This window comes from Podarcis tiliguerta (assembly GCF_965153285.1).
Source record: "Podarcis tiliguerta genome assembly, chromosome: 11".
Lineage (NCBI taxonomy): Eukaryota > Metazoa > Chordata > Lepidosauria > Squamata > Lacertidae > Podarcis > Podarcis tiliguerta.
Genome location: NC_139544.1, coordinates 15522197 through 15542104, shown reverse-complemented (window position 1 = coordinate 15542104; position 19908 = coordinate 15522197). Strand labels below are relative to the sequence as shown.

General features: G+C 45.5%; 1 protein-coding gene across 3 annotated transcripts in view; it reads left to right on the top strand.

The window, feature by feature from the left end:
* The first annotated feature begins 8583 nt into the window (after nt 1–8583).
* LMNB1 (lamin B1) overlaps nt 8584–19908 on the top strand; it is a 31855-nt gene continuing 20530 nt past the window's right edge. Inside the window, exons 1-2 of one of the 3 annotated variants that reach the window (XM_083404054.1) lie at nt 8584–8673; nt 12984–13214. In XM_083404054.1, the coding sequence (XP_083260180.1) occupies nt 13057–13214 (158 nt within the window). In that variant the 5' untranslated portion in view covers nt 8584–8673; nt 12984–13056. Of the gene's footprint in view, nt 8674–11695; nt 11719–12983; nt 13215–15514; nt 16605–19908 lie in introns of those variants that run through there. The other 2 variants (XM_083404053.1, XM_083404052.1) reach the window with 2 other exon arrangements.

Here is a 19908-nt window from a genome sequence, read left to right as displayed (position 1 = left end):
CGTGCTTTCAAAATGCTAGGTTGGCAGGAGCAGGGACCAAGCAACGGGAGCTCACCCCATCGCGGGGATTCGAACCACCAACCTTCTGATCGGCAAGTCCTAGGCTCTGTGGTTTAACCCACAGCGCCACCCATGTCCCAGTGACGGGCTACATGACGGTTAATACAGAGCTGTCTTTCCCATTGGGCTTACTGGTGTGTTGCACCAGGGTGCCGGCCTCTCAGGGGCGCCCCGATGAGTAGGGGAGCTGTGCGGCTTTGCCAGCGGCCTCCCCTTTCCCTCCTGCATGCCTGCCAGCTGTGCCCCTTCAACCATATGGCTGGCAGGCGTGCAGCTTCCTTCCCAAGCCTCCACAGGAGGAGAGCGATCTCCGCAGAGGCTTGGGAAAAGGCCGACAACTCTGGGAAATGGGGGGTGGGGTGGGACGCCGGAGGGATCTTTGCACCGCTGCACCGAATATGCTTAAGACGGCCCGGAGTCAATAAATTGAGGCTGAATTCTAGTATGATGTAAGCCCTGTGTGAGTGAGTTGTTCCCTGTTGGTTGCCTGTTCTTGGCAGGGCTGCACTGTCTTGTGAAGGAGCAGGTATGTAGCTTGGGAAATCTCTTAGATCCGTCACTGTCAATGGAGGCACAGGTGTCCTTAGTACTGCTGAAGAGTCCTTGCAGCTTCATCTGCTACAGCTGTTCCTGGACAGAGGCAGTGTGGCAGCAGGTTGCTAACCTGTAGTCTGAACTGCTGGCAATGTGCTCTACGCTGCGCTTGTCTTTCATTGATAAATTGTAGCTAGTGCAGAATGCACCAGCTGCCGGTACATTCCTGAGCAAAGTTCAAGCGTATAAAATCCTAAATGACCTGGATTACCTTGTCCCTTAGGCAGATCACTGTGATTATCTGGAAGAGTCATCCTGATTACCCAACACTGATTACATTTGTTTAGCTTCTTTCTACACAAACTAAACCTTTGCTTTGGATTTTGTTATATTATTGTGTTTTTTTTAAAAAAATATTAACCAATTTCCATATAACAATTTATCAATCCTCTTAACCAATTACCGGTACATTATTTTTCCCCTCCCCCCCCCAACCCTCCCTCTCCCCCACCACAGACTTCCCTCAGCTCCCCTCCCTGATTTCTTTACATTTATTGTTTTCTGCATGTTATAAAATTGTACGTATCCTTACTTTGTCTATCATATGTTCAGCTAATAAATTTGTGAATGTCCAGTTCATTTTGTTGTCTTTTTAGATAGCTTGTAAAAAGCTCCCATTCTTCCTTGAAGTTGTCCTTTTCACATAGTTTATATGTCAATTTGGCCAAATTCCACATAGCTCGTCAATTTTTCTTGTCACAGTTCTTTCGTTGGGATTTCCTTATTCTTCCATCCTTTTGTTAACAAGACTCTTGCTACTGTTGTGGCATACATAAACAAGTTCTTTGCTTTTCTTCGCAGATCTTGTCCTACAATCCCTATTTGTTGTGTTTTAAGGGTTTTATGATTTGATGCTGTTTTAATGATTTTATTGTGCAGGCCCCATTATATTATTTATGAGTTTGCAGTTGAAACACACACAAACAGACACATGAATGAAGATGCTCGCTTGCTTGGGCCTTACGAGTAAAAAGAGTCTCCATCAGGGCTGACTACCCTGTATGTGCTGTCTCAGGTGTTTGACTCTTTCTGTCTGATAATAGAGTCATGCCTAATCTTCCTTTCCTTGGTGGGTGGAAGAAAGGTCCATGGCAGACAAGACATATTTTGAGGGAGAGCAAGGTTTGGGGTGTTTGTTGCAGTGTCCGTTTCAAGTGGAATTAATTTTAAATATATGCCTCATTCGCACGTCACCATGATTGCTACTTCTGCTGATCTTGATTCTACAGCGCAACAGGGGCATTTAAGAGGTGAAATCATAATGTAAGTTTCCGCAACTGTGCCTCCAGCACCGATGGGGTGCGAAACTCAGCACTTAAATATAATTGATATTCTGAAACATGTTTAGGTGGCTGATTTATGGTTGTCAGGGTAGAGTCTGAAAACATATGAGGACACCACCTTGCTGAAGCTAAGCAAGTAGAGCAGCCACTTACATATTGCCGGAAAAGGAGAAAACGCATCTCTGAAAGGGGGGACAGAAGAGGATATGGATTTGAATACAATGGTACCTCGGGTTACATACGCTTCAGGTTACAGACTCCGCTAACCCAGAAATAGTGCTTCAGGTTAAGAACTTTGCTTCAGGATGAGAACAGTAATCGTGCAGCGGCAGCAGGAGGCCCCATTAGCTAAAGTGGTGCTTCAGGTTAAGAACAGTTTCAGGTTAAGTACGGACCTCCGGAACGAATTAACCTGAGGTACCACTGTATATTAATTTATATGTCTAGGGACAGATTTAAAGTTTAAAAAGAAAAAGGTAAAGGTAAAGGACCCCTGACAGTTAAGTCCAGTCGCAGACGACTCTGGGGTTGCGGCGCTCATCTCACTTTACAAGCCGAGGGAGCCGGTGCTCTCCGCATACACTTTTTTTGGGTCATGTGGCGAGCATGACTAAGTTGCTTCTGGCGCAACGGAATACTAAAACCAGAGCAGCGTGCAGAAACACCGTTTACCTTCCCGCTGGAGCGGTACCTATTTATCTACTTGCACTTCGTGCTTTCGAACTGCTAGGTTGGCAGGAGCTGGGACTGAGCAACGGGAGCTAACTCTGTCGTGGGGATTCAAACCGAATAGGACAGCATTCTGGGATTTTAAATTAGCCACAACTTTTATTGATTACAGATGTAGATAGGCTTTAGATCAGGCATTGGGTGTATATCCATTTTCGGCCTCCATATGGAGGGGTGACGCTTCAGCAGTGTCGCATCTGAGAGGGCAAATTCGAACCTTGCGATGCCGGCTGGCTGAGAGGCATTCCTGGCTGTGGCAAAGTCATTTCTCCATCTGGGGATGTGAAGGGCTTCTGTGCCAGGCCCGTCATGGAATTCTACTCAATATTGATCCAGAGAAGATTCCAATGTGTAGTTAGCAGAGTAACAACTTGCAGGATTCCCCAAAAAATAGACCAGAGGTAATTGATATTTCATCCAGCAGAGCTTTACTGCTGCTGAAGGCAAATGGGCATAATGGTCACAATCCAATACATTCAGGATTGGCACCATCCATAAGAAATCCAGTTGCAGCAGACTTAACTTAAACTTACAATAACTTATAATAAGTCTAAACCTTAACACTAAGCAAACTATGTACAGAACACCACGCCAGAAGGAAAAGAGATAGAAGGAGAAAGCAAAACCCCGGCTCCTTCTGGCCTATTACAGTGGAACCTCTACTTACGGACGTAATCAGTTCCAGAGGTCTGTCTGTAAGTCGATCTGGGTCGCAGGTAGAAGCGCTGTTGTGTGCAGGCACATTTGGCCGCAGTGCACTGCTGCGCATGTGCAGACTGTGGCAGCCGCCTCTGTGCATGCGGAAATGGCAGAAGCCGCTTCTGTGAGTGACCGAATCACGGCAAACCCAGTACAGTGGTGCCTCGCAAGACGAAATTAATTCGTTCCGCGGGTTTTTTTCGTTCTACGAGTTTTTTCGTCTTGCGAAGCACCACTGCATTTAAACACTGACAACGGCGGGGAGGGGCGGGGAGAAGCAGGACAGCTGCCGCAGCCGGTACCTCAGACTCAACCTCGCGTTGTGGCCACCGTGCGACGCGGCTGCTGGAGGGCGGCGGGGCTCAGGAGTGCGACTCGGCGGAACCGCCACCATCCTCTTCACCTGAGGGAGAGAGGGAGAGAGAGGCGCTGGCGGCAATGGCTCTCTGAGGGGGGTGGGCAGCGGCGCGAGGCACCAACCGTCAGCGGGAAGGTGGGAGGGAGCCGGAGGAGCGGGGAAGTGAGCGAGCGTCCGTGCGTGCTGTGCGCGTCGCCATGACACGAGAGACAGGGCCGTTTCGTCTAGCGAAGCAAGCCCATAGGGAAATCCGTCTTGCGAAGCATCTCAGGAAACGAAAAACTCTTTCGTCTTGCGAGTTTTTCGTCTTCCGAAGCATTCGTCTTGCGGGGTACCACTGTATTTTCTTCCGGTTTTGCCGCGGTTGCAACTTGGATCGGGCCCAAGTAGAGGCGGTCGTAAGTAGAGGTTTTACCAGTGGAACCTCTACTTACAACCATAATCCATTCCGGAAGTCCAGTCAGAACTAGAAACGTACGTAAGTAGAGGCACACTTTTCCATAGAAAGTAATGGGAAAGTGAATTGATCCGTTCTAGATGATGACAAACACCCCCTAAAACAGCAATTTAACACGGATTTTACTGCCTAACGAGACCATAGATCCATAAAATGAAGTCAATAATCAATGTACTGTACTATAAAGTAAATAAGACAGTATTGTAGATAAAAAAATTAACTCCCCCCCCCCCCTTATGTGCACTGAGGGTGGATGGGCTTAACTGGCTACAAGCTGGGGGTGGGGCAGTAAAGAGCTGATTCACTTTGGCCAGGGTCACTTTTTTCCTTTTTATTTTTTTTTTATTAATTACAAATTAGAAAACATATATTTACAACAAAAGAAAAAGAAAATGCATATAACCAAGGAAAAAAATTAGAGAATACTTTGTCTCTTTTCATATTTACAGTTATTTATACCTCTATAAAATGCTATTCACAATAAAGGAGTGAAATGAAAGATATCAGAAAAAGGAACCGAGCAACAGGAACTCACCCCGTTGCGGGGATTCGAACCGCCGACCTTCTGATCGGCAAGTCCTAGGCTCTGTGGTTTAACCCTACTGTATGCATAGGAAAGATTAAAAAGGCAGCAGATGCATAAAGAATAAAATGCATACACTGCAGAAATCAAAAGTTACGTAAAGTGATCGTGTTCAAAATGAACAAGATATAATCTTGGCTATTGCTTTACTTTCCTCATTCCGGCTGAAAACTTGTTATACAATAAAGATGGAGAACTGGTCATTCCACTTGCTAAAGCTTGGAAGTGTTGTTTATGTGACTTTAAAAGTTCTTAAACTTTTTCTTCCTTACTAAGTTACCTCTGTTATAAGAAAAAAACCCTGCTCTTTCGAACCCATAGAGAGTCCTCTTTTTAGGTTCTCTGTCTATAGGAGAGAATAACAGAGGCCAACCAGAGAATATTGAGAAGCTAGGCAGCTAGTAAGCCTGATCTTTATTAAAGGTGTTGTAACAGGGTTCTCCCCCCATATACTGGGCGGTGGGGGAGGAGACCTCAAGCACAGGCACACAAGTCCTTATATAGACATTTGAAATTGCCAGCCCTGGAGAACAAGACCACCCCCAAAAGTATCACAAATACTGTAAATCACAGAATACATCACAGAAGGGGTGTAGCCCAGACCACTCCCTTAATACATCAGAGAAGGAGCAGAAATCTAGGTGTGTTGTTTCCTCCTGTGTGGCAGGTTAGCTGATTGGATTAAATGGCATCCTGGCCACTCTTTTGTTATGATAACTAATTCCTGACTCTAGGTCACAGGCTCACACCCTGATCATATCTTGAATGTGCCCTTAAGACAGGATTTGTGAGGACAGGATTTGTGTGGAAAGAGACAATGGGGAGGTTTCCCACTTTGACCTTGCAGAGAAATATTTGAGGTCAATTTGTTCAGGACCTTGTCTGTGGGGTTTCAGACATGTGGTTTATATATACAGCCATGAACATTTATTTTTTCATATATGATCTTCTTATAAAACCTCCTGCGCCTATTTGTGTCTGCAATTGTTCATATGTTCAGTAGGCAAGACAGTGAGAGAGACTGGGGTAGAATCTAGACGCGTATTAAAAACGTTGTGAAAATGTTTCTTTAAAAAAAACGTTTTGAAAAAATATATTGAATTTGCTATAGCTCACCATCGCCGTAAAGTGTCTCATTTGTATAATGCCCTTTACAACGCACTTAAAATGTTTTATTTGCAGCTGTGTAGCTGAGTCCTGGGACGCAGGTGATGCTGTGCTCTAAACCACTGAGCCTAGGGTCTTTATATCCACTCAGTTGCCAAGTGCTTTTGTGACATCACAAGAAACCCACAGCCAATAGCAACAGCTGGGGAGGCATCATCTTCATTGCTTTGAGCTTCACAATGGCAGGTGGACCTATCAGTGATTGTATGCTTGTTTATTTGGGACATGGGTGGTGCTGTGGTCTAAACCACTGAGCCTCTTGGGCTTCCCAATCAGAACGTTGGCGATTTGAATCCCTGTGACGGAGTGAGCTCCCGTGGCTATGTCCCAGCTTCTGCCAACATAGCAGTTTGAAAGCATGCCACTGCAAGTAGATAAATAGGTACCGCTGCGGCGGAAAGGTAAACGGCGTTTCTGTGTGCTCTGGTTTCTGTCACAGTGTCCCATTGCACCAGAAGTGATTTAGTCATGCTGGCCACATGACCCAGAAAAACTCTGCAGACAAACGTCAGCTCCCTTGGCCAGTAAAGTGAGATGAGTGCCGCAACCCCAGAGTTGTTTGTGACTGGACTTGTCAGGGGTCCTTTACCTTTAGCTAAGACCACTGAAAGGGCCAAACTGAAGCTGTACCTCCATACCTGACACTCATCTATGGAATCAAACCAAATGATTGATTTCACTCCATTTCCCAATAGATGCATTGCAGTCAGCTAATTGAATCCAGCTAGTTTTGCCATGGCCTGATGATAATCAGCAGGTGCGCCAAGGGGGGTGGGGGGTGGGGACAGGCCCCCCAAGTTCTGCAGTGGCTGTGCGCACACGCCACAGGGTGTGCTCACATCACATGTGCAAACACGGGGCATCCACATCATAGATAAGCACGCCCAGTGCTCTGAGATAGCCACAGAACCACCCACGTTTCATATTTCTTTATAACATTTTTCATCTGTGTTCTCCTTGCTTCCTCCTCCTTGTTCCCAGAAAACCTTGCAAAAAACAAACCCCGTGTAAAAGGACTTTTATGACATCACAACCCCGTTGCCCTGGGAACCTCCTCCTTCTTCTAGGCTAGTCATACATGGGGAAAATTTCTGACAGGTCCTGGTTTTCAGGTGTAAAAATGGTGTCGGGGGGAGGATCTGCAAAATGTCCGGAAAAACTCAGGTGAATGGAAAAAGCAGCTTAAAATTACAACGATTTTTGTGGTTCTCTTAAAAAAAGCCCAACAACTTTGCGGGTGTCAGGAATTTTACTTTTTGAAATATGGCCACCCTACCTTGATTACTTGTCGGGCCTTTTGCCTTGTAAGATGGCTTAATGGCATGTTTTTTGGATATCCCCTTATATTCTACTCAAGGAAAAAATGCTGTTGTTTTTTCCCCAGGAAATAAATATTTGTAAAACTGTGAAACCTTTTATATATACCCAGAAGTAAGCCCCTTTGAGCCCAGGCGGCAGCCTAAGAAAGGGAATTGAAGCCAGCACTAAACATCTGGACGGGACCTCAACTTCCTCAGCACCGCACACAATTTTATTATTTTGGCTCTGAGGTTATGTGTGCACACAGACTCTTTCACTTCAGCGCCAGCTGCTACACAGAGCTATTTAATGCTGTAATCCTAACTCTATGGCAACTTTATAATGTGGCAGGTGCGGCAAAGTCGCAGGCAGCTTGTTCCGTAGCTCTTGTTCTTAAGGCATCCCTTCTGCTTACAACAGACTGGGGAAAGCGGAGAGGAAAAACCTATATCTAGGAAAAACCTAAAGGCCTGAACTATGTAAAAAAGAGAAAGGACGCTGCTCTTTAATGTTTTTATAAAGCACCAATAGGGTGTGGTATGGATGTATACTGTACATAACAGCAGTTGCTACAGTTTTAGTCTCCCCTGAGGTGTGCCTGGATTCCTCCTGCATATTTTTCCAGAAACTCCAATGATCAGACATGGTTCAGGTAGACTTTATTTCTTTACCTTTTCAAAGGATTATGTGCATGCTCCTTTATTCAATTTAGCATCCATTGGTGCCTTGTCCTTCCTTCCTTCCTTCCTTCCTTCCTTCCTTCCTTCCTTCCTTCCTTCCTTCCTTCCTTCCTTCCTTCCATCTTTCTTTCTTTCTTTCTTTCTTTCTTTCTTTCTTTCTTTCTTTCTTTCTTTCCTTCCTTCTTTCTTTCTTTCAAAAAGCACAGTGCATTTTTAGTTTTCTCAAACCTCTCCTGGATTGAAGGATGAGGGAAAAAGGGATGTCCTATTGTGACATCGGGGCGCGGGTGGTGCTGTGGGTAAAAGCCTCAGTGCCTAGGGCTTGCCGATCGAAAGGTCGGTGGTTCGAATCCCTGCGGCGGGGTGCGCTCCCGTTGTTCGGTCCCAGCACCTGCCAACCTAGCAGTTCGAAAGCACTCCCGGGTGCAAGTAGATAAATAGGGACCGCTTACTAGCGGGAAGGTGAACGGCGTTTCTGTGTGCGGCTCTGGCTCGCCAGAGCAGCGATGTCATGCTGGCCACGTGACCTAGAAGTGTCTCCGGACAGCGCTGGCCCCCGGCCTCTTGAGTGAGATGGGCGCACAACCCTAGAGTCTGTCAAGACTGGCCCGTACGGGCAGGGGTACCTTTACCTTTATTGTGACATCACAGAACCAACCAATCAGCATCATGCACACTGGTGGCCAGCTTTTGCTGGCAATGAGTAGAATTAGTTTCCTGAAGCTCAGCTCTGGAAAGCGATAGGGATAGCTGACCAGAGCATGGTGAGTATGCTTTCAGAGTTGTTCCAATGTAAATTTGTAAATTCCGAACTTAAAAATGGAAAGCGTAATGCTGGTGGGCAACAAAAGAGGTTTAAAGACTCTCTCAAGGCAAATCTTTAAAAACGTAGTATAGACACTAACAACTGGGAAACACTGGCCTGTGAGTGCTCCAGTTGGAGAACAGCCTTGACCAAAGGTGTCATGAACTTTGAAGATGCTGAAACTCAGGATGAAAGGGAGAAATGTGCCAAGAGGAAGGCATGCTTGGTAAACCCTTACCATGATCAACTCCCGCTCGAAAACCTAAGTCCCCACTGTGGAAGGATGTGTGGATCCAGAATTGGCCTCCACAGCCACTTACAGACTTTGTTAAAAGCATTTGTATTTCAAATTCTTTTTTAACATTCATCTGCTGGGGAGGAGTTTTCTCTTTTGATTCAGATTTGACCATGTTGGCTTTTCTTGGCAATTGGCCATGTACATGTGTATTTCATTTAATAGCACTACTGCTTCCAACTGGCTTAACAGCACTTCTTACACCTTGTGCCAGATTCTAGGGTCACCACTCCTCCGATCAGTTCCTTGAGCAACTCTTCTAGGGCAGAGTCATATTAGGGTATCTAGAAATTTTTCCTTTTCGTTGTGACTGGAACACATATGTAGCCAGTCTATGTGAGACTAGTTCTCGCATTACTAACCCATTACTAACATAACCAACATTTCTTCTTCTGGATGCTTCCTTGATTTCATTCTTCTTCTTAAGATTTCCTTGAGCATTTTCATCAGTGGGACGATAGCACACCCCCTGTACTATTCTTAGGGACAGGTTCACCACCCACAATGTTTCTGTGGAGTAGTCTGTCCCTTTTGGGATTTCTAGCATGTTGGGCTCGGTCAATGACCTCTTTAATATACAGAATGATACCAGCTCCAGTACATTCTTCTCTGACCTTCCTAAAGCATTGTATCCAGATATAACAATGTCCCACTGGTTTCTCTATTCCTCCAGTTTTTCATTATTCCTATTATATCAATGCAGTCCTCTAAGACTAAGCACTCTGTTTCACCCATGTTGGCTCAGAGGCTTCTAGCATTAGCATATAAACACTTGTATATTATCTCTCTTTAAGGGACCATGACTCTTGCTTTTGGACCTGCTGTGCTTTGGCCTTGCTAAATTGCTATCCTTTGCTCCTGCACTCACAGTGCCTAGTTGTACAGTCATTTGCCTCCAGAGGCATTTACTTATGAATTACATTCCATTTCTATTACTTCAGAACATGAGAAGATACAGTTAATCTCATATAATTTCCTGATTTTTCTCTATAACCAATGCTTCCTGACTTCATTTTATCTGCAGATTTCACCACTCCACATGTACTTTAGATTTCTAGCAAATGTTAAAGACTATATATTTCTGTCCGTGTTTCCTTGAAAAAGCGCTCTTGAACTCAGTGGGACTACTTCCAAGTAAACGTTCCTAGGTGCAGAATGTGGGTTGCCACAGTTCTCCTGAGGTTCTAACACTGAGATTTAGATAGTTTATGAGATCAGGATTAGTGCTTGTGAGAGGAAGCTGGTTTGCACTGATGACTAACAGATGAAAAAGGAAGTCTACCAAATCAGTGTGCGGTGAGTCAAAAATGGAAAGCTAGATTTATTGTGAGCAGTGTGAATAAGGAACAAAGGATTACCACCTCTTCCAATGTAGGGAGACCTACATTGGCTCCCAGTACATTTCCGAGCACAATTCAAAGTGTTGGTGCTGACCTTTAAAACCCTAAATGGCCTCGGCCCAGTATACCTGAAGGAGTGTCTCCACCCCCATTGTTCAGCCCGGACACTGAGGTCCAGCTCCAAGGGCCTTCTGGTGGTTCCCTCACTGCGGGAAATGTGGTTACAGGGAACCAAGCAGAGGGCCTCCTCGGTGGAGGCACCCGCCCCGTGGAACGCTCTCCCATCAGATGTCAAGGAAATAAACAGCAACCTGACTTTTAGAAGAACTTTATTTCAAAATGCCAGGAAACTTAGAAATACTTTTTGAAAACTCTGTATGCTAAAATAGGAACTTCAAAATTTTCAGTTATGATAAGGAAAAGCATAGTACATAGAATATTAGCCATATCTTGCCTGTCTCATGAAATATTGTTTTGATTAATTTTAACCCAAACTAGATTCAGTATGAATTGAAAAAAAAACTTGGCTGTATTTTAAGACCATAATGTAGACATGGCCTTATATGCCTATTCAGTTTACCCTGCAATACTTTGCAAGTGCAATTATGTAATTCTTAATCCATATCATTTTCTAAATAAGCTGCCTGCCATTTCCTCTATGTTGCTACATTTCCCTTCAAAGTCCATCAAATTTGTAACATTAGTTTCTGAATGATGCATTACGCATCATCAATAAAACAAGTGATTTGTTTCAGTTACCTTTTCGTGTATGTAGTCTTTTATACATACAGTACTGGGGTTATACTTTACCCCAGGGGATGGGAATCTCTGGCCCTCCAAAGATGTAGTTAAGACTACAGCTCCCATCACCCTTGACCAATGACTACGGTGGCTGGGGCCAACATCTAAAGAGCCCCAGGTTCCCCACTGCTGCTCTATCCTCTGACCCCATGGATTGCTAGAGTGCCAATTCAAACCCAGTTAAGATCTTTATTTATTAAATTTCTATAACACCCTTCACCAAAAATTGCAGGGCTGCTTGCAATATAAAAACATAAAAATACATACCATAGCAACAAACAAAAACACCTCCCTCCAGTTTAAAAAACCATAGATTATTTGTGGGATGTAAGACTGCAGTCAAGTACAATATTCCTACAGTAGACATGTGACTTGAAGAGGGTGTGGTCTGTTGTACTAGCATGGAGAAGCACACATGTAAAGTGTGTTCTCTCTATTTTGGATGTTGCTGTATGTTTGGAGAAGTGACTGCTTAGGGACTTGGGACTAACTTCTTTATGGAATAGTTCTAGTTGTTAAGTAACTTAAGCCAGCCTTCAGGGATATGTCTGTGAACCTGAATGAATCTGTGAGTAAACTATTTTTATATTAACGTTAATCAGATTCTTGTGTTTATTCTTTTTAAGAGGGAAAGGCAAAGGATTTTACCAGGAAGGAATCTTTAATAGTAAGACTCAGATGAGTCAGCAACGAGCTGATCGCTGCATAATCTAAAAAGTGGGATGTTTGGAACTCTGCTAGAATATGGAACTTGCTAGAGCAAGTTTGGAAGGATATTATTAAATAATATATCCTCTCCTGCCTCCCTAATCATCCCATTATTTAGCGTATTTACTCGAGTCCAATGTGCCATCAAATCTAATGCACACCTAAATTTTCAAAACCGAAAACGTTTTCGCTGGCAAATGTAAATGTGCCATCAAATCTAATGTACAACTTAAATTTTTGCAATAGTAATTGAGACGGGGAATGTTTTTGCCTGGCACCTAAAGATAATGAAGGCGGCAGATGAGCCACCGTGAAGAGAGCATACCGCAAATGGAGAGCCACTGCAGAAAAGGCCTGTTCTTATGTTGCAACCCTCTGGCCCTCTCCTGGAGTGAGCACACAAAAAAGGGCCTTAGATGGTGATTGCTGAGTCCAGGTTGATTCATATGAGAGGAGATCCTTGAGGTATTGCAGTCCTGAGCCATTTAAGGCTTTATAGGTAAAAGCCAGCACTTTGAATTGGACCCAGAAACTAATTGGCTACCAGTGCAGTCAAACCAGGATGGCTTAAACTGTCTTGCTTCGGTGAGCAACTGGGCCTCTGAATTCTGCATTTGCTGAAGCTTCCCAACTGTCTTCAGAGGCTGCCACACATATTATCACACGATAATATATTTTTCTCTCTCTTGGTTTTTAGTCTCCAAGGAAAGGTGCACAAGAGATCAGAGTCCAGCTTTCCTATACAGTCATACCTTGGGTTCCAGACGCTTCAGGTTGCGTTTTTTTGGGTTTTGGACCTGCCGAAACCCGGAAGTACTGGAACGGGTTACTTCCGGGTTTTGGCAGTCGCACATGCGCAGAAGTGCTAAATTGCGCTTTGTGCATGCGCAGAAGCGCTGAATCGCAACCCACGCGTGCACAGATGCGCCACTGGGGGTTCTGAACACTGCAGGTTGCAAACATGCATCCCGCCCAGATCACATTCGCAGCCCGAGCGTCCACTGTATGTCGTGTATAGAACAGCCATTGACAAATAATGTTAGCAGTGGCTAACCAGCCCCTCTTCAGAATTGCCTATTTTTTATCGGAAGAGAACCTGCCAATGAGTTTTTGTTTTCCTTACAGGGGATACGTTTAGATCTGCTCAGTATTGTCTTATAAATCTTAGTTCGTCTTGTGTCCATTGCCTCCAAGCGAAATGCCAAGAAAACTCCACCTGTTGCAGAAAGGAGGCCTCTCTTCGCTGAAGCAAGGGAAACGTTGTAGCTTCGCAGAAATGGGAGAACATATTTACAGGGGGCAGAGGACCTGGCAGGCTGTAAGGAAACGGCCACTTGCTCCCACTTTCCTGACAAGGTAGGACAGGCGGGAAGGCACTCCCTTCACAGAATTTCCTAAATCTGAATACATGTAATCTGAATTTATTTGCGGAGAAAAGGCAGGCCTTTTTTAAGAAGACTCCCCTTTTCCTCCTCAAACCTTGGAGCGCAGATTTAAAGGCCAGTTAGCACTGCGACAGTCAAATATATTTTCATTTTCTTTATGTTGTGAACTGCCCTGTGAGGTTCAGCTGAAGGGAAGTGTACAAACGTAAGAACTAACAAGACAGAGAGCAGCAAAAGGCATCCCTATCAATGGAGAGGTGTGCGGCCAAGTTACTTTATCATTATTTTTTATATTTATGATTTTCAGTTATTTCAATAGTTTTACTGTCATTTTAACATTTCAAAACCTGACTTCTTTCCTCCTCTTTGTGCCGCTCCTTAATTTATTTTATCATTTCCCGCCTATTCTAAATTAACTTCTTTTATTCATTGACTTTAACTATTTACTCTTATGAAACTGCTGGTTATTACAATAATCCTGCCAATGCCCTTGTTGCCGGGAATATTTCTTCATTCCACTTCTCGGGTGCCTGCGGAAGAACATCCTTAGCAGAAAAGGACAAGACCTTGTGTGTGTATATATATATATATATGCAGGTTTTGGTGTCCTCGGGTGTCTTCCCGTGTAAAAGTTGGGGTGTCTAGGCGACGTTTCGACGAGGTCTCACTCGTCATCTTCAGGCTGGTGCTTTCGGCTTCTTGTTACTGGAACAGAGCAGGATCTCAGTGTTTGAGTTCCTATAAATACTGTTGAGGAGGTGTGGTGTATAGCCTCTAATGTTCTGGGCAGAGAGGAGGTTCCCAGGCTAGTGTGCCTTTTCTTCTTTTGTTCCTTAATTACTTGAGGGATATCTTGAGTGATTTCTTGAGTGATTTCCTGAATCCCACTTAGGTGGGTCATTAGGTGTGGATTAGTTGCTAAAGCCTTCGTGTCTTGAACTCTTGAACTTTGTGAAGAGTTTTTCTGAGAAGATGGCTGTACTGCACTTGGTTGTGCTCTGGCTTGGCTTCGTGTATAGGGGCGAGCTGTGGTTTTGTGGCCTGTGCCAGCCAGATCTGTGTAGGGATTGCAGGGGGGTCCCCTATACACGAAGCCAAGCCAGAGCACAACCAAGTGCAGTACAGCCATCTTCTCAGAAAAACTCTTCACAAAGTTCAAGAGTTCAAGACACGAAGGCTTTAGCAACTAATCCACACCTAATGACCCACCTAAGTGGGATTCAGGAAATCACTCAAGAAATCACTCAAGATATCCCTCAAGTAATTAAGGAACAAAAGAAGAAAAGGCACACTAGCCTGGGAACCTCCTCTCTGCCCAGAACATTAGAGGCTATACACCACACCTCCTCAACAGTATTTATAGGAACTCAAACACTGAGATCCTGCTCTGTTCCAGTAACAAGAAGCCGAAAGCACCAGCCTGAAGATGACGAGTGAGACCTCGTCGAAACGTCGCCTAGACACCCCAACTTTTACACGGGAAGACACCCGAGGACACCAAAACCTGCATTCCTGTACCCGTGAAAATCTACGAAAGCAAATATATATATATATATATATATATATATATAATGTGTGTGTGTAAACACACACAAGTACATACACAGAAACAAATTTCCAGTTTTGCCATTTAAAATACTCATTTAAACATCCTTAAAATTATTGACTTCCCTTCTTCTCTTTCCATAATTCATTTTGCATATCATAAATCCCAGCATATTTTACAAAAACTAAACCATTCAGTATTCCATTATTGTATCCATCAAAACGGGACGAGACCCTTTCGACGGGGCGCCTGAAGCGCTCACCTGTCCCCTCAACGGCAGGGCTGAGCCCGCCCGTTTCACAACCTTGGCCTTCCCAGCCCCGCATCTTGGACGCCACCCTGAGCCGGCCATCGCAGCCCCTTCGGTTCCCCTCAGGGTTTTCCCGCCGAAAGCCAACGGTCCGCGCGTTCAAAAAGACCGAACGGAAGAGGATGCTTAACAGCGGCCAGGGGAAGTTTCATGCCGCTAGTCCTCACATATAACCGGGAAAGACAAGTGCGTGTGCGAGGGGAAAGAAAAACAACACAGCGGCTCCTTCCAAGCGCTCCAGGGCCCGAGAAATAAGCAGCCAGCCCGCCCGCCCGCCCGCCCGCTCCTTTCCTTCGCCTCCTCCTCCACAAGAGATGGCGGAGAGCGAGGGAGAGAAGAAAGGAACGTCGGCGGCCTAACCGCGCACGCGCACTTGGTGTTTCAGGCCCAGCGAGCGGTGGGTGGGTCGGTGTGTTTGTGCGTGTGAGAGATAGAGCGCGCGCGCGCCGCTGCCTCGCCGGCAGTTGCGGGTTTTGAATTTAGCGTCTAGACCTCGGCTAAGAGCCCCGCTCGGCGTCCTATTGGTTGAGCTCGGGTCACGTGCGGTGGGGGCATAGGCGAGCGGAGGAGGAGGAAGGGAAGAGAGGGAGGGCCGGCGCTCGAGCGCGCGACGGCCATATTGGTTCGGAGCAGAGCCCGCCTGTTTTGTGTGTTCGGCCCGGGGAGGAACGGCCGGAGGCGGGATACGCGAGGCTGGCCGGGCGGGTGGCTCCGCTCCTTGCAGCAGCGCCGAGTGCCAGCTGAGCAGGAGCCGCTTCTCCTCGCTCCCTTTCTTTATTTGCTTGGAACATCCATTTCGCCTCAGCGAAGCACCTGCAGAGCCGCCTTCGTTTCTTTTCGCTCCTCCTCTTTCCCCCCCTTTTTTCGCGCTCGCTCGCTTCCTCACCCTCGCGGGTTATTATCTTCATTCATTCATTTCCATCCTCGGTTCGTTCCCTTTCGCGCTTAACTTTTCCCTCTTCCTGCCTCGCTGCTCGTTTGGCAATTTGCTTTTAGGATTCCTGTGGTGCTTTTTTTTTAACCTTTGCATTGCCAAGTTCTCCGCTTTTGAACCCCTTTCGGGCTCTTTTTTTCTTCCTGCCTCCCCCCCTTGGGTTTCCTCCCCCCCCTTTCCCCGCGCGTTTTTTGCGCGCCATGGCGGCGGCGGTGGCGGCCATGGCCTCGACGCCGTCGGGGCAGCGCTCGCGGGGCAGCGCGGCGAGCACCCCTCTGAGCCCCACGCGCATCAGCCGCCTGCAAGAGAAGGAAGAGCTGCGCGAGCTCAACGACCGCCTGGCCGTCTACATCGACAAGGTGCGCAGCTTGGAGATCGAGAACAGCGCGCTCCACCTCCAGGTCACCGAGCGAGAGGAGGTGCGCGGCCGGGAGCTCACCGGCCTCAAGTCCCTCTACGAAGCCGAGCTCGCCGATGCCCGGAGAGCCTTGGACGACACGGCCCGGGAAAGGGCCAAACTGCAGATCGAGCTGGGCAAGATCCGCAACGAGCACGACCAGCTCCTGGGCAAGTAAGTGGCCGAGGAGGAGACGGAGACCCCCTCGATCTCTCTTCCTTTCTTGCCTCCAATAAGAGTTCATAGGAGCCAATTCCTAGGGCTAGCCCCCTCCCCCCATCAATAAAATATGTGAGAGGGTCTGCCCCCCCCTCCCCAAAGCTGATGGGCATTCAAATGTTGCGCGTGCACAGCATCATGTGATTGTGTGAGGCGGGGCTCCCCCCCCCCAATATTTCACTCCACTTGGCACTCGGTGTTCCAAACTCCCATTGTTCTGGGCGCGTTTTGCGTACAGTTTCTGAGCCCTGGGCACAGCACTGCGCCTTAGATTTTCGATTAAAACTGCAGAATGGAAGGAAAGGAGGAGCTTTTCCTGCCTCCCCGCTTCCAAAGACAGGAGAAGAGACCCTCTTAAGGATATTAGGGGGGTGGGCTAAACCAGGTGAAAAATGAACATAATATTTTATCTGCCGTTCATTCATTTGCAGCACTGTATTCTTGTTATAGAAAGCATGTGCCCAGACATTCAGTTGTTGCGCCTGTAACCTCGTTTTAAGGTGCCGTTTAGCTCCTAGCTTTCATATCCCACTTTCTAACACTGGCTGGCACCCTTGATGGGGCCATCAGGCCAGGAGCATGTGGCCTCTCTTGGTCCCCAAGAGGATCCCTTCTCACATTGCACCACATGACTGAGGCTGACTGCCTGCTGGGGAGATCTGGGTCTGGGTCTTACTCCGCTGCTTGCATGTTGACGTCATAGACCCTCTTCCATTTCCTGCCTTCTAAATAACTGCCTCCGACCCCACCCTGTCCCTTGGAATCTCCACACCATACTTCCTCCCACCCGTGCCTTCTCTACCCCTGCTTGGGGTGGCCAGCTTAGATTTGCGTGCCACCAAATCAGTTAATATAGGTCAGCGTGGAACTCCACGAAGTTTGTTTCATAAGAGGCTTTGATAACTTACCCTCACTTTCATGTTTGGGGAGATACCATGTCAGAAGTTAGAATCATTCTATCTACGGAGAAATGTTGGTGTGAGAGAACTCTTTATTCATGTGTTTCCCTCTGCAACACTTTTCATCCTGTTTTATAGAGGTGTGCATGATGTTTGGTTCCTCCTTTCTGGTTCCTTCTGTTAATTTATTTGTATTTCTGTCCATGCATGTTCTCTATGCTCTATTTGTAAAGGTGAGCAGTAAAGTAAGAGCATGTTTTGTAATCTTCACTTTAAAACAAGGCAAAACTTGAGCTAACAACAGATTCAAAATCCACCTTTTTACTCCATTGAGAGATGAGAATCAGGCATGGTTTGAGAGCGTGTTATTGTCTCCTCCCCTTTCCTCCCATTCATTTCTCTAGTAGTGAGCATATTAGTCTGACTCCTCTAGCTGTTGCCATGTGCTATAGCTAGTGTGGTAATATTTGAATGAATGAAAAAGAGGGCTGGGAGGTTTCTTCTTAAGAGCAGTTTCCGGCCTAACTGACATTATGAGGTGTATGACACTGGGGTGGGCCATGTTTTCATCATCATTTCATATGTTCAGATTTTATCTAAATACGTGGGTTATTAACATGTGATACTTATCTACAAAGTTGTCAACTTACACAATTTGGCTAACTTTTTAAATAGCTTATCTAAAGTGGTAGTCCCCTTTAGAGCTAAAATAGAAGGGGAAGTTTTTCTGTTTTTTTGCTTTTGTTGATTTTAGAAAAAAACCCGATGAGATATATTGCAACAACATAGGTTGTTTTAAATGCAGTTCTTGAAAGAGAAGCGCTTAATATGAATTTTTTCCTATTTTGATAAGAGCATTCCTGGTCAAGCATTAACAATGCATGTGAGAATTGAAATCACTCCTGTTTATCTTCATGTTTACATTTTTGAGCTTTGCAGAGCTGCCTGCATAAAGAAACGTGTGTAACTTTGGGAGAAGGCAGATAGGTCCTTTTCTCCAGTGCTCAGTGAATAATTTGGTTCATAAATCAATGGAACCTTTGCATTTTGTATGCTTTCTAGTATTAGGTATGCTCCTTTTGCTGGCTGACCTCACTTCTTTGGAATGAGCAGGTGCTTGCTTGCACTGATAAGCTTGATTCATACACCTCCAGAGCTCTGCAAAGGAATGCTTTCAGGGGTGCCACCAAAGCGTTCCTTTAACTGTCAGGTTGCTGTTGCTGTTGCATTGCCTTTTTATTTTTTGTTAATGGCATCCAAAATTTGTTTCTTAGGAAGCTTCCACTTGTGCTATTCCCTGGTTTTTTAAACCATTTTCAAATGTGGTGTGTGGCCATACACTTGGGGTGAGAACACAATGAGACTTTTTCCCCTGTAGACCTCTGCCCCCCCCCCCCAATCTTATTCTGAAACAGAATGGGCGTAGTCGAGGGGGAGCGGAAAGGCACTAGAAGTCCTGTTGCCTGCCATTTCCCCTGTTATCTTCTCTCATCCTTCTCCCCAGCTCTGCATTTCTTTCTTTGTTGGCAGTGTACTCCTGCAATCGTTTAAGTGAAATTGTGTAAGATGTATTTAATTATATGTTCTAAAAGCTTTTTAAAATTTATTTAGGACAATTTTGTATTTAGGACAATTTTGGATACCTTGAAGAAATGGTTCAGGTGTTGCAATTTTTGTAGTATATTTCACAGTATGCAAAGTAATCATCTTTTGCTTACTTCATTATCAAAGTTGGCCAACTTCTGTATTTTTATGGCAGTACTCCTGGAATTGCAACTCTGAGGGGGCAGTAAACTACAGTTCCAGAATTCTTTGAGGAAAAGAATGTGCTGCAAATGTGCCTCTCCAGTGGCCTAGGAGAAGTAGAATGTTTTTGCCTGGTGCCTAATGATATGTAATGAAGGCACCAGGCAATGTTAGAAACTGGGATAGAAAAGCTAGGAGTCAAATGGCTTCTGGGAACAGAATGTCTAGTTGCCGGGGGGGGGGGGGGGTCGGCAACATGAACTAATATGCAATTCACATAAGTGACACATTGTTAATACCACATTTTTAGCAGAAATTGTTAATACATGTTTAATTTGGTGTTTACAATAAAAATATTGGTACCATGCTTCAGTTTTCAAAACACACTACTCTTTATGGTGAAACTCCTTAACATATTGTCAGTCCTTAATGTACACTTCAAGGCTCCATACATTTCAGTAATCCTTGAGTGTCAGCCAGGGGGGAGATGGCACTCAGACTTTTTGAGGTGCTCGCAAATGGAGAATCTTTGGGTGCAAAATGCTCCTGACACCCTTCTAATTTCGAACTCTGGTGCCAGGGGAGCCTCCCTGTGGAGATCATCCCACAAACAG